The 14,318-nt window shown below is 40.5% G+C and overlaps 1 protein-coding gene across 1 annotated transcript in view; it reads right to left on the bottom strand.

Annotated features, from left to right (window-relative positions):
* Positions 1 to 288: 288 nt before the first annotated feature.
* The window catches only part of B3GLCT (beta 3-glucosyltransferase), a 121,590-nt gene continuing 107,560 nt past the window's right edge, over positions 289 to 14,318 (bottom strand). Inside the window, exon 15 of the mRNA XM_030308872.2 lies at positions 289 to 2,416. Coding sequence (XP_030164732.1) covers positions 2,249 to 2,416 — 168 coding nt within the window. The 3' untranslated portion in view covers positions 289 to 2,248. The remainder of the gene's footprint in view (positions 2,417 to 14,318) is intronic.

The following is a 14,318-nucleotide window of genomic DNA, read 5'->3' as shown; positions in this document are numbered from 1 at the left end:
GGGAGGTTCAGATTCAAAATGTGTTTCTTAAGGTAGGAACTGTATGGGAATCCATCCCAAAATAACATCTCCATTTGTTATAGAAGATAGAAAATGGTTTCATAGACTTTGTATAAATAGATCTTCAATATCTGATGGCTTTCTCTTACAAGGATAGCTTTTTATTAACTTTGCTCCCTGAGAACTGTGTTTTCTGAGCCACCAACTTTTTCCCCGGGCTTCATTAATTCTTTCTCCCCTTACCCCTCCCACTTTAGGTCGGACTAATGGATACACTGGAGAAATGAGTAACTGAGGCAAACATCTTTTATTTGTGGTTAGGCTGACATAGTTCCAAAAAGTAAACACAATCAGTGAAACACCAACAAGTACCAGAGGAGGTACTCTGGCATCAGTAGAAGGCACTGAAAGCTTGACGTGGATCTTCATGTACAGACGCCTGTTCAATCCTGTCAAATGAATGTGCCATATTGGGAGTATGACAATTGGGAGGACAGAGCAGGAAGAACCAAAGCCTCTTTTCCACTGGGTCAGGCAGCCAGGCTCCCCGGGGGGGTACTGATCACAGATAACAGGAAGGTGACTGTGATGATAGCAAGGACAGCCATCCCAGCTCTGACAACGATGCTGATGTCACCACCAGTCTGACAGGATCTATAGACCCTTGGGGTGCTTCTCAAACATCTGCTCGTCCCCAATCCAGTCCTTGGACAGGCCACCACATCCACTTTCACAAAAATGAATCTAATGCATTCAGTCACCACCGAAAACACACCAGTTCTGGTTTTTGCTAATTTGGAAACCAGTAAAAAATACTATTGCATCATTTTGGAAATGAGTCCAAGCTAAGCTACAAAAAAATGTATTGTTAAAAAACACACATGGGTACTTTTAGTGGTATGGCTTTAAAACTCTGTGCTTGGCCATAAAAAGCTTTACAAGCAAAGTTAATGAATAGCAATTTTTTTTTTTTAAAAAGAGGAAAGTATTTTACTAGACCGAAATTAGTTTAAGACATATCAAAATCAAATTTTATGCAAACGCCCTCAGAAAAACTGAATTACATAATTAAAATGTTAACATACAGGGTACTTTTTACAAATTAATAATGAATGTGTTAAATTACTAGATACTAAAGATATGATTTGAAAACTAGAGCTGTTTCAAAATACTATATTCAAATCTCATTTTGTAAGAACCCAGGGAAATTACTAAATCACCATGCTGCCTTTCCACTAGGGTTTCACGGTACACTGGGGGGTCTATTATGAGCCAGGAGAGAGTCGTTAAGTAACATTCAAAGAAAAATAAGAGTAAAACATCAGGTACAAATTAATTTAATTCACTTCCTGAGACTTCCACAGAACTCACAGACTTGAATAAAGCCCGACAACATTGTTTTTAAATATTGAGAACACTATTTTCTGGCAGAATCCAGCACACTTTTGTGTTACAAGTAGGTCATAAAGATAGGGCTTCGGGGAGAAATAGAACAGAGATGAACCTCTAAAGAAAGAAATAGAAAGCTCTAGCAGAAGACTTCTTATTCTCTTTTTATGAGGCACCAACAGAAAAACAGATAAAACATAACAACCCTGATTATAGACTACGGGGGACTTCGTATCTCGACTTTTATGATGTTTGATGAATGTTTAATACAGCATTATTCCTACTGAATAACCAGAAAATAATTTTCATCATTAATAATATGGTTAAAAAGTTCACATCATGGTAATACCCATGTCAACGGATGTTGCCTCTTCTATATATATATATATATACACACTAGAATATATATATTCTATATATATATATATACACACACTGTAGAGTGGGTGTGTATATATATATATATACACACACAGTCATGTCTTGCCAGTCTCATGCCCATCTGACACTTTATAATGAAGAGAGAAAACAGGAAGGAGACTTCTGGTACCATTTATTTTTCTGTGACAGTAATAAAGCTGCTGTATCACAGCTTGAAAAATACACAGTAATCACTGTATATTACAATAACCGCATAATGCAAAAAGCAAGTGATTTTTCCCAGAAAAAAAAAATCTGTTTCCCCTACAACTCTGTTTCTTCCCCCCCCTTCAAAAAATACCATATACATAATTTCCACCTAAAGTCAGAGTCTCCCAATGCCATGTGGCACATGGAAGCAATGTGGTCACAGCTCGCAGGACGATGCCAGCCTCCACTCCGGTCTCGTAACCAAACTGTGCTCATAGGCCAGCACGCTTTACAACTCTTCCTTAAAGCCTTTCTGTGTCTCCTGCCTGGCTTTGTCTTCCTCACCGGGTGCCAACCACGTGAAATATACCTTTACCGGATCGATGTTCCAGTGTTTATGAAAAGATATGGGAATTTGGTGAGAAAGGTAGTCCCTAGGATAATCCACGGGCCGGGCCTGCGAGAAGAGGAACAGAGGTTTATGCTCCCTTAGCACCGAAAACAATTTTGCTTCAGAATAGCATTTGAATTCATGAAGTGACTGCTTTTCTTCAATATTTGATATTGGCTATGAGAATCTAAAAGCAAGCAAGAAAATCTTTTCCACCACCCTCCCTCTGACTCCAGGCTCCCTGCTTTTGTATCTCCGATTACTTAAATATTCCAAATGCACCACTTTTTGCTTCTGTGTTCCACAGACCTCTAGGAGATCCCTCAACCATGATAAATATAAAAAGCTTTCCTTGGTAAGTCATTTAAGTCACTATTATAACGTGCAAAAAAAAGGCAGAAAAACTGCTATTTCCCAGGCCTCTCGAAAGAAATTCTGGCCATATGTGGTGTGTGTGTGTGTGTGTGTGTGTGTGTGGTAGGACAGGGTGAAGAGTTCTCAGGGTTCCCCTGGCCTGTCCACTGACCTGATGTGTAATTAGGCGTAAGTCTCTTAGAGCAGGAAAATGTGGAGCTCATCAGGGAATCAGGGAGAAGGATAAAGTATCTCAATGCTCTCTTCCTATCTAGATGTCTCGTCTGACTGCAGAAATGTGAAGAGACACATTGAATAACTGGAAACAGTTTGCAAGAGAGCCAAAAAAACTTTTTGCATTGTCATCGTTACAATATCCTCTAGAACTTAACAAAATGATGTTTAAGCAGAATCAGACATAGCCTAGAATGACTGAGATTGAAGTAACCTAGCAGCTATGGAAGGAAACTGAAACCAGATACTAGTTCGTTTACTCTGAACAAAGTATCCACCTGCTCTCAAGGCTTGTTTACAGATTTATATCGCCCATCTGTGTTATACAGTCACTCACTGGGTTATCAATACTGAAACAGTCTTGGCTTTATTAAACCCACATAGGATACACTTTTAAAATGTTTCACTTTTGGGGCGCCTGGGTGGCGCAGTCGGTTAAGCGTCCGACTTCAGCCAGGTCACGATCTCGCGGTCCGTGGGTTCGAGCCCCGCGTCGGGCTCTGGGCTGATGGCTCGGAGCCTGGAGCCTGCTTCCGATTCTGTGTCTCCCTCTCTCTCTGCCCCTCCCCCGTTCATGCTCTGTCTCTCTCTGTCCCAAAAATAAATAAACGTTGAAAAAAAAAATTTAAAATGTTTCACTTTTTTATTTTAGAGAGAGCACAGCAAGAGGGGTGGGGTAGAGGCTGCGGGGGGTGCGGGGGGGGGGGGCGGGGGTGGGGGGCGGGGGTGGGGGGCGGGGGTGGGGGGCGGGCAGAGGATCTGAAGCAGGCTCTGCACTGACAGCAGAGAGTCTCATGCTGGGCTCCAGCTCAGGGACTGTGAGATCACGACCTGAGCCAAAGTCAGATACTCAACCAACTAAGCCACCTAGAGGTGCTCCTAAGATACATTTTAAAAACAAGCCTTCTCTAGGCTAAAATTTTATTATATTCTGCTTAAAATGCCTGATATGAATACTTAAACTCTCTTAAATGGTTTACAGAATACCCTCATTAAATTTTATCTCATTCATTCAACCCTTGAGACAATCTTGCGAGATGATCAGGGATTTGTCACCAATTTATAGATGAGAAAACAGAGCTCACAGAGATTGTAACTTTCTTAGGGTAACTTGACAAGCCAGGAATGGAACGGGGGTGAGAGCAGGTCCCCGGCTCAGATCCTAGTCCAGCGGCCTCCCAGGGCAGTGTGGCTGGTCCTCATTCCGTTGTGCCACAGGCTGGGCACAACAGTGCCTTTACTGCCCTGGCCTCCTTGGGAGGCTTTATCCAGGAATGGCACAAATATTCCACTCACATGAGGGTTCAAACAATAGTATCTGCAAAGAAGCCTTCAAAATAATGTGAAGGGGGAGGGGCGCCTGGGTGGCTAAGTCGGTTGAGCGTCTGACTTCAGCTCAGGTCACGATCTCGCGGTCCGTGAGTTCGAGCCCCGTGTCGGGCTCTGGGCTGATGACTCAGAGCCTGGAGCCTGTTTCCGATTCTGTGTCTCCCTCTCTCTCTGCCCCTCCCCCGTTCATGCTCTGTCTCTCTCTGTCTCAAAAATAAATAAACGTTAAAAAAAAAAAACAAAATAATGTAGGGGGAGAACTTCCATACCAGCCATTTATTGTGCTTTAAAAATTCTAAGTGCTCATGGGGTTAAAAATCTAAGAAGGAAATTTTAAAGGAAGAGGGAAAACAAAGACAAATATACATACTGGAATAAAGTCTAACAGAGGTGAGAAAGTTTTGAATATTAGCTGAGGGGATTCATATATGATGTTTACTTGCAAGGCCTTCTGAGAGTTTACTGGCATGGAAGAAAACTCAGGAAAAACATACTCTCAGTTCAATTCTCAGATAACTCCGCAGTTGTTGATGGTCCCAGAAGAAAGAAAGAAAAACAGTGGAAACAACTCTTGGCTCGTTTTTCACATTTAAAAATGAACTGTTAGAGACACAAATGCATCTCATAGGAAAAAAATTAATCCATAATATCTTTCCCTGTATTCATGCAGATTTCAGAAGTGATTGCATTTGTATCTTAGGGGCCATGGATACGAGTGAAGGGCTGGCTTACAAAGTTATTAGAATGGGCTAATCATTTCTGGAAAACGCAGTTATGAAAAACAACAAAACAAAACTAGAAAAGTGAAAAGAGGCATCTGTAACACCAAGAAGTCTAGATGGACTCTGAGAATCACATCTCGTTGCTCAAAATGCCAAAAGGAAGTACCAAACAGTCAGGGCCAGGAGTGTGGGAGGAGGCCTTAAGAACAGACGTGGAGCATGATGGGAAGCTGCGCACAGGGAGAGAGATGGCTTAAACTGCATGAGAAGGACAAACTTGGGGTGAAATCAAAATTTAATCTGTAAATATTAGAGCACACTGAACAGCAATAAATGGAGATTAAAATTGTATTTCTTCAGACAAACACATTTTTATGGCTACATTGACATATGATTTACATATCATACAATTCACGCACAGTAACAGTAGCTTGAAAATTTTTAGTAAACGTCCATATTTAGGCAACCACAAATCCAGTTTTAGAAGGCTACATTCTCCCAAATTCCCTGGCATTCATTTTAAGTCAATCCTCACCCCTACTGGCAGCCGCAAGAAACCACTGAGTTGCTTTTTCTTTATAGTACTGCCTTTTCTAGAAATTTCTTATCAGTGGAATCATATACCACGAATGTTTTGTGCCTGGCTTCCTTCACTTAGCACTGCTGCATGTATCATAGTTCATTACTTTTATTGTGAGCAACATTACATTGAGTGGATATACCACACAAACAACACACAGTGATTATCACACAGGTTTCATGGGTCAGGAGTCTGGGCACAGCTTAGCTGGGACCTCTGCTTCATGGTCTGTCACAAGATTGTAATCAGGATGTCAGCCCAGGCTCTATGATCTCATCAGAAGCCTCGACTGGAAGATCCACTTCCAAGCTCACTCTGGGGTTGCTAGTAACGTTCAGTTCCTTCTGGACTAGTGACCTGAGGGCCTCACTGCCACGCCCAGCCCCCTGCAGCTTGCTTCAACAAAACTTGCAAGCCAAGAAGGAAGTAGGGAGAGTCTACAAGAAAGTTGGAGGTCACAATCCCTTGTAACCGAATTACAGAAGAGACCCCCCATCACCTTTTCCATACCCAATGGGCCCACACGCCAGAGAGGGGAATACACGGCGTATGAATGCCAGCAGGAGGGGACCAGTGAGACTGTATGTCATAAATTGCCTACCACATATATGTTTGACTTTTTTTTTTTTTTTTTAATTTTTTTTTTCAACGTTTATTTATTTTTGGGACAGAGAGAGACAGAGCATGAATGGGCGAGGGGCAGAGAGAGAGGGAGACACAGAATCGGAAACAGGCTCCAGGCTCTGAGCCATCAGCCCAGAGCCCGACGCGGGGCTCGAACTCACGGACCGCGAGATCGTGACCTGGCTGAAGTCGGATGCTTAACCGACTGCGCCACCCAGGCGCCCCATATGTTTAACTTTTTAAAGACCACCAAAACGTTTCCAAAATGAGTGTATTTTATATTCCCAGTAGAGGTCCAGCTTTTCCACAGCCCCACCAACACCGGGAAGAGTCTGTCGTTCGGCTTAGGGCCATTCTAGGCGATGTGATTTTAGTCTGCATTTCCCTCATGACTAACAAGGTTGAGCATCTTTCCACGTGCTTATTAGCCATTCATGTATCTTCGTTAGTGAAATGTCTGTTCAATCACTGGCCCATCTTAAACTCAGCAGTTTATTTTCTTGTTGACTTGCAAAAGATGATTATATAATTCTGGATTCAAGTCCTTTACCAGATACGTAATTTAGAAACATTTCTCTCTGTTATGATTTTTTTTCTTTCTCTTCATGATATCTTTTAAAGAGGAAAGGTTGTTTTTTAAGTTTCATAAAGTCCAATTTATGAATTTTTCCTTCTGTGGAGTATGCTTTCGATGCCATATATCCTTGCCTAAATTAGGGTCACAAAGAATTACCCCTACGTTTTTTCCCAGCAGTTTACAGTTTTAGCGCTTATATTTTGTACTATGATACATTTTGAGTTAATTTTTGCGTGAGGTATGAGGGAAAGTTCCAAGTTCATTTTTCGTGGGTGGAAATATATAATTGGTCCAGCACGACTGGTTCCACGTCCCCACTGAAGTGCCTTGGCATCTTTGTGAAAAATTAGTTTACCATAAATGAGAGGGTTTATTTCTAGAATCTCTATCCTGTTCTTTGATATATTTTATATATATATACATATATATATTTCATTGATATTTATATATATATTTCATTGATATTTATATATATATTATATATAATTATATATAAAATATTTATACTACTTGCACCTTGTGTGGATTATCATAGCTTTATAGTGAGTTATGAAATCGTTGAAGGGTAAATTCTCCAATTTTGATCTCCTTAAGAATTGTTCTGTATTTCCATACACATTTTAGGATCAGCTTGTCAATTTTTTACAAAAGAAGACTGCTATGATTTTGATATGGATCACACTGAATTTATAGGTGAATTTGGGAAATGTGGGGCAATAAAATTTCCCTGAATTTCTGTGCTCCTGTAAAAAAACCCTTATTAACCCCCAAGAAACATCTCACAGTCCATTTGTCTAGTCAATTGCTCTGATCCCAAAGGAAAGTAAAACTTCCCTTATCTCTTTTTTTTTAATTTTTTTTACTGTTTATTTTTTATTTTTGAGACAGAGAGCATGAACAAGGGAGGGGCAGAGAGAGGAGACACAGAATCCGAAACGGGCTCCAGGCTCCGAGCTGTCAGCACAGAGCCCGACACGGGGCTCAAACCCACGAACTGTGAGATCATGACCTGAGTGGAAGTCGGAAGCTCAACCGACTGAGCCACCCAGGCGCCCCAAAACTTCCCTTATCTCTTGAGAAGGCCAACTGTTATATCCCTGAACTAGGTCTAGAGGGTAAGCCCCGAAGTGCCAGGAAAACCTGTACACTTTCACTCTGGGATACATTTACATTTCAACGACGAATGAGGTATTTGCACACCAAAATGCTGACGTAAAGGAAGCGTTCCTCTTTAGAAGCAGAGAAAACAATTTTTCTTTGTCACTTGCCCGTGGGGTATCGGGCCACTCCTGTGGGACAACTGAGCTGGCCCTTAGCGCAGTGCCCTGGAGGTAAAACTAGGTCGAAGAGGCAGTGGAGGTGGGGTGGGGGTGGACACAAGATAGGCTCTTATTTACTGTGACTTGTTTATTTTTTTTTAATTTTTTTTAACGTTTATTTATTTTTGAGACAGAGACAGAGCATGAACGGGGGAGGGGCAGAGAGAGAGGGAGACACAGAATGGGAAGCAGGCTCCAGGCTCTGAGCTGTCAGCCCAGAGCCCCATGCGGGGCTCGAACTCACGGACCGCGAGATGGTGACCTGAGTCGGAGTCGGACACTTAACCGACTGAGCCACCCAGGCGCCCCATACTGTGACTTGTTTAATCTAAAAATCTCTCTCTGATCCAGAACGCTTCATTTAGGCATTCAGAATAAGTTAATTTTAAGTAAGGTGAAATAATAAAATCTATTTTAAGTATTAAAACATCAGCAAATTGCCATCATGGTGGTATTGAGTCTTCCAATCCATAAATATGGTCTCTGTCTCTTCGCTTAACTAGATCTTAATTTTTCTCAGAATTTTGTTGTACAGTATGCAATGTAACTTCCTCGAAGGTTTATGCCTGAGTATTTTTATTCATTTGGATGTTATTGTGAATGGCATTGTTTTCTTCATTTTTGGACTTTTTGTTGCCAAAACGGTACAATTGCTTTTGTACATTGGCCTCGTAGCCTGCAACGTTGCTAAACTCATCTATTGGTTCTAGAAGTTTGGCCCCGCCTCCGCCCTCCACCGCCACCTTTGGTGGACAGGTGGATAGGGAGGATTTTCCACATACAAGATCATATGGTCTATGGATACAGACAGTTTTACTTCCTCCCTTCCAATTTGTATCCTTACATGTATATTTTGCACCTTATTGCACTGGTTAGAACCTCTGAGTATAGTGCTGAATAAAAGCGGTGAGACAGACATCCCTGCCTTGTTCCCAGTTTTGGTACGTTATAGATTCACTTTATCAGATTGAGGTTTTCTCTTCTAGTTTGTTGAGAGAGGCTTTCTCTTCTATTTGTTTTTCACTTTTCTATTTTTTTAATATGAAATTTATTATCAAATTGGTTTTCATACAACACCCAGTGCTCATCCCAACAGGTGCCCTCCTCAATGCCCTACACCCACTCTCCCCTCCCTCCCACCCCCCATCAACCCTCAGTCTATTCTCAGTTTTTAAGAGTCTCTTCTGGTTTGCCTCCCTCCCTCTCTAACTTTTTTTTCCCTTTCCCCTCTGCCATGGTCTTCTGTTAAGTTTCTCAGGATCCACATAAGAGTGAAAACATACGGTATCTTTCTCTGTATGACTTATTTCACTTAGCATAACACTCTCCAGTTCCATCCACGTTACTGCAAATGGCCAGATTTCATTCTTCTCATTGACAAGTAGTATTCCATTGTGTATATAAACCACAATTTCTTTATCCATTCGTCAGTTGATGGACATTTAGGCTCTTTCCATAATTTGCTATTGTTGAGAGTGCTGCTATAAACATTGGGGTACAAGTGCCCCTATGCATCAGCACTCCTGTATCCCTTGGGTCAATTCCTAACAGTGTTATTATTGGGTCATAGGGTAGATCTATTTTTAATTTTTTGAGGAACCCTCACACTGTTTTCCAGAGTGGCTGCACCAATTTGCATTCCCACCAACAGTGCAAGAGGGTTCCCGTTTCTCCACATCCTCTCCAGCATCTATAGTCTCCTGATTTGTTCATTTTGGCCACTCTGACTGGCGTGAGGTGATATCTGTGTGGTTTTGATTTGTATTTCCCTGATGAGGAGTGACATTGAGCATCTTTTCATGTGCCTGTTGGCCATCTGGATGTCTTTTTTGGAAAAGTGTCTATTCACGTCTTCTGCCCATTTCTTCACTGGATTATTTGTTTTTGGGGTGTGGATTTTGGTGAGTTCTTTATAGATTTTGGATACTAGCCCTTTGTCCGATATGTCATCTGCAAATATCTTTTCCCATTCCGTTGGCTGCCTTTTAGTTTTGTTGATTGTTTCCTTTGCAGTGGGGAGGCTTTTTATCTTCACGAGGTCCCAATAGTTCATTTTTGCTTTTAATTCCCTTGCCTTTGGAGATGTGTCAAGTAAGAAATTGCTGCGGCTGAGGTCAGAGAGGTTTTTTCCTGCTTTCTCCTCTAGGGTTTTGATGGTTTCCTGTCTCACATTCAGGTCCTTCATCCATTGAGTTTATTTTTGTGAATGGTGTAAGAAAGTGGTCTAGTTTTATTCTTCTGCATGTTGCTGTCCAGTTCTCTCAGCACCATTTGTTAAGGAGACTGTCTTTTTTCCATTGGGGATATTCTTTACTGCTTTGTCAAAGATTAGTTGGCCATACTTTTGTGGGTCCAGTTCTGGAGTCTCTATTCTATTCCATTGGTCTATGTGTCTGTTTTTGTGCCAATACCATGCTGTCTTGATGATTACAGCTTTGTAGTAGAGGCTACAGTCTGGGATTGTGATGCCTCCTGCTTTGGTCTTCTTCTTCAATATTACTTTGGCTATTTGGGGTCTTTTGTGGTTCCATACAAATTTTAGGATTGCTTGTTCTAGCTTCGAGAAGAATGCTGCTGCAATTTTGATTGGGATTGCATTTGAATGTGTAGATTGCTTTGGATATTATTGAGATTTTAACAATATTTATTCTTCCAATCCATGAGCATGGAATGTTTTTCCATTTCTTTGTATCTTCTTCAGTTTCCTTCATAAGCTTCCTATAGTTCTCAGCATACAGATCTTGTACATCTTTGGTTAGGTTTATTCCTAGGTATTTCATGATTCTTGGTGCATTTGTGAATGGGATCAGTTTCTTTATTTGTCTTTCTGTTGCTTCATTCTTAGTGTATAAGAATGCAGCTGATTTGTGTACATTAATTTTGTATCCTGTGACTTTGCTGAATTCATGTATCAGTTCTAGCAGACTTTTGGTGGAGTCTATCGGGTTTTCCATGTATCATATCATGTCATCTGCAAAAAGTGAAAGCTTGACTTCATCTTTGCCAATTTGGATGCCTTTGATTGCCTTTTGTTGTCTGATTGCTGATGCTGGCACTTCCAACACTATGGTAAACAACAGCAGTGAGAGTGGACACCCCTGTAGTGTTCCTGACCTCAGGGGGAAAGCTCTCAGTTTTTCCCCATTGAGGATGATATTAGCTGTGGGCTTTTCATAAATGGCTTTTATGATGTTTAAGTACATTCCTTCTATCCCGACTTTCTCGAGGGTTTTTCTTAAGAAAGGATGCTGAATTTTGTCAAATGCTTTTTCTGCATCGATTGACAGGATCATATGGTCGTTATCTTGTATTAATGTGATGTATCACATTGATCGCTTTACGAATATTGAACCAGCCCTACAGCCCAGGAATGAATCCCACTTGATCATGGTGAATAATTCTTTTTACATGCTGTTGAATTCGATTTGCTAGTATCTTGTTGAGAATTTTTGCATCCATATTCATCAGGGATATTGGCCTTAGTTCTCTTTCTTTGCTAGGTCTCTGTCTGGTTTGGGAATCAAAGTAATGCTGGCTTCATAGAATGAGTCTGGAAGTTTTCCTTCCCTTTCTATTTTTTGGAACAGCTTGAGAAGGATAGGTATTATCTCTGCTTTAAATGTCTGGTAGAATTCCCCAGGGAAGCCATCTGGTCCTGGACTCTTATTTGTTGGGAGATTTTTGATAACCGATTCAATTTCTTCGCTGGGTATGGGTCTGTTCAAATTTTCTATTTCTTCCTGTTTGAGGTTTGGAAGTGTGTGGGTGCTTAGGAATTTGTCCATTTCTTCCAGGTTGTCCAGTTTGTTGACATATAGTTTTTCATAGTATTCCCTAATAATTGCTTGTATTTATGAGGGATTCGTTGTAATAATTCCATTTTTATTCATGATTTTATCTATTTGAGTCATCTCCTTTTTCTTTTTGAGAAGCCTGGCTAGAGGTTTATCAATTTTGTTTATTTTTTCAAAAAACCAACTCTTGGTTTCATTGATCTGCTCTACAGTTTTTTTTAAATTTTTTTTTCAACGTTTATTTATTTTTGGGACAGAGAGAGACAGAGCATGAACGGGGGAGGGGCAGAGAGAGAGGGAGACACAGAATGGGAAACAGGCTCCAGGCTCTGAGCCATCAGCCCAGAGCCTGACGCGGGGCTCGAACCCACGGACCGCGAGATCGTGACCTGGCTGAAGTTGGACGCTTAACCGACTGCGCCACCCAGGCGCCCCTCTACAGTTTTTTTTTAGATTCTATATTGTTTATTTCTGCTCTGATCTTTATTATTTATCTTCTTCTGCTGGGTTTGGGATGTCTTTGTTGTTCTACTTCTATTTCCTTTAGGTGTCCTGTTAGATTTTGTATTCGGGATTTTTCTTGTTTTTTGAGATAGGCTTGGATTGCAATGTAGTTAATCATGAAGGGGTGTTAGATTTTGTCAAATATTTTTGAGTGTCTAATCAGAGGATCATGTGGCTTTTATTCATTATTCTATTCATATGGTATGTAAAAATAATTGATTTTGGATGGTAAACCAAGCTTGCATTCCTGTGGTAAATCCCACTGGGGCATGGCATATAATCCCATTTATATATTGCCGGATTCAGTTTGCTAATATTTTGTTAAGGATTTTTCTATCTATGCTCCGGAGTAATATTGGCTTGCCGTTTCTTTTTGTGATATACCATTTTAATCCCTTTATTTTTGGAGTGATCTTCTAAGTGCTTGCTCGAAGGATAACAATATGCATCTTTGACATACTAGGTTAATATTGGCCTCATAAAATGAATCAGAAAGTATTCTCACTCCTTTAATTCCATCAATGTATGTAGGTTCAAATACTTTCTCTGTTTCTTTTTAAGCCAGTTTGGCTAATGAGTGTGATTCTAGAAATTTCTCCCCTTTCACTCAAATTGTCTAACTTGTTGGCACAATTTTGGTAGGGCTTGTAATGATGTCCCCTCTTTAATTCCTTTTGGTAATCTCTGTCTTCTTTTTCTCTTGGGCAACCTAGCTAAAGGTTTACCAAATCAGCTGATCTTTCCAATATAACTAATTTTTTCTGCTGTTTTTCTGTTGATTTTGCTCTAACCTTTAATATCTCTCCCTCCCCAAACCAAGTCCACCCCCTCTGACAGCAAAGCTGCTGTTTTTTTCCAGCTAGTCCCATACTGGTCAAACTGTTCTTGCTCTCTCCAACCAAGGTGGGGTGCATGCGGAAGTGGAGGCTGAGGGGTCTTCAGGCAGAAAGGCCTCAGAAGGCCTCATATTCCGTTGGTCTTACTGAAACCATCGCAATTTTTCAGGAATGAGTGCTTCCCGCTGCTTTTGTTTGTTTGATTTCCAGAGTCCTGAAATGAGTATTTTGACAATTTTGCGCAGAGGTTTCACTGGCTGGCCACTGCATGCTGCCATCCCCATTGTTGGCATATAATTTTAGAAGAACAGAAAACCATATGCTCTAGACCCTTTGTTTTTAATAAAAGGATATACTACATATTCCTTGAAGCCCCCTTCTAAGCCTATGATTTCACAATAAACTGACTAAAAAGAGAAGGAGAGTGGCCCAGGCTACTTTGTCTCTGAGACTATTTTCCTAAAGCCCACTCTATCTCTAACTCATCAGGAATCTTAGATTTTTATCTCTATGCCTCATATGTGTTTCTCAGTATGAACCAATGCACTGTTTGGATCAGTATTCGAGCATTATAAACGTGAAATAATCTCCAAATCATAGCAAACTCTCTAAAAGAGGCTTAAGAATTAGAAGATACAGTGGTATCTGTTGGGGAGGATAGGCTTTAAGCATATTTTACAATTTTGGAAAGATTTACCATTTATTATGTGGATTAGAGAAATCAAGAGTCCTAAAGTCTGGGAAATGACAATTTTTTTTATTTTTAATTATCTTCAAAGGATTTTTTGCTTAAGGATTATTTTCCTTCTTTCTTTTCTCTTTATCATTTTCTTTACTAGCATATTCTTCCCTTGGTGCTATAAAACCCAAGACTGTCCTATTAACGGTGACAAATTATTCCCCTTAAACCAACAGTTTTAATTACCCTTCCTTTTCTAGAAGTGAAACACTATGACACGGGGTGAGAGAAAGAGCAAGAGAAAATAATTTGCTTCTCTAAGTCACCCCATAACACAATACATAGGCTTAAAATGGGTAAGGGCTCTCAAGGTTTTAAAAGATGGAGAAGTACTGACTGGTACCAAGAAAGAGATT

Source organism: Lynx canadensis, chromosome A1 (assembly GCF_007474595.2).
Source record: "Lynx canadensis isolate LIC74 chromosome A1, mLynCan4.pri.v2, whole genome shotgun sequence".
In the NCBI taxonomy this organism is placed as follows: Eukaryota; Metazoa; Chordata; class Mammalia; order Carnivora; family Felidae; genus Lynx; species Lynx canadensis.
Note: the sequence above shows the minus strand (reverse complement) of the source record. Positions and strands in the feature narration are given on the sequence as shown.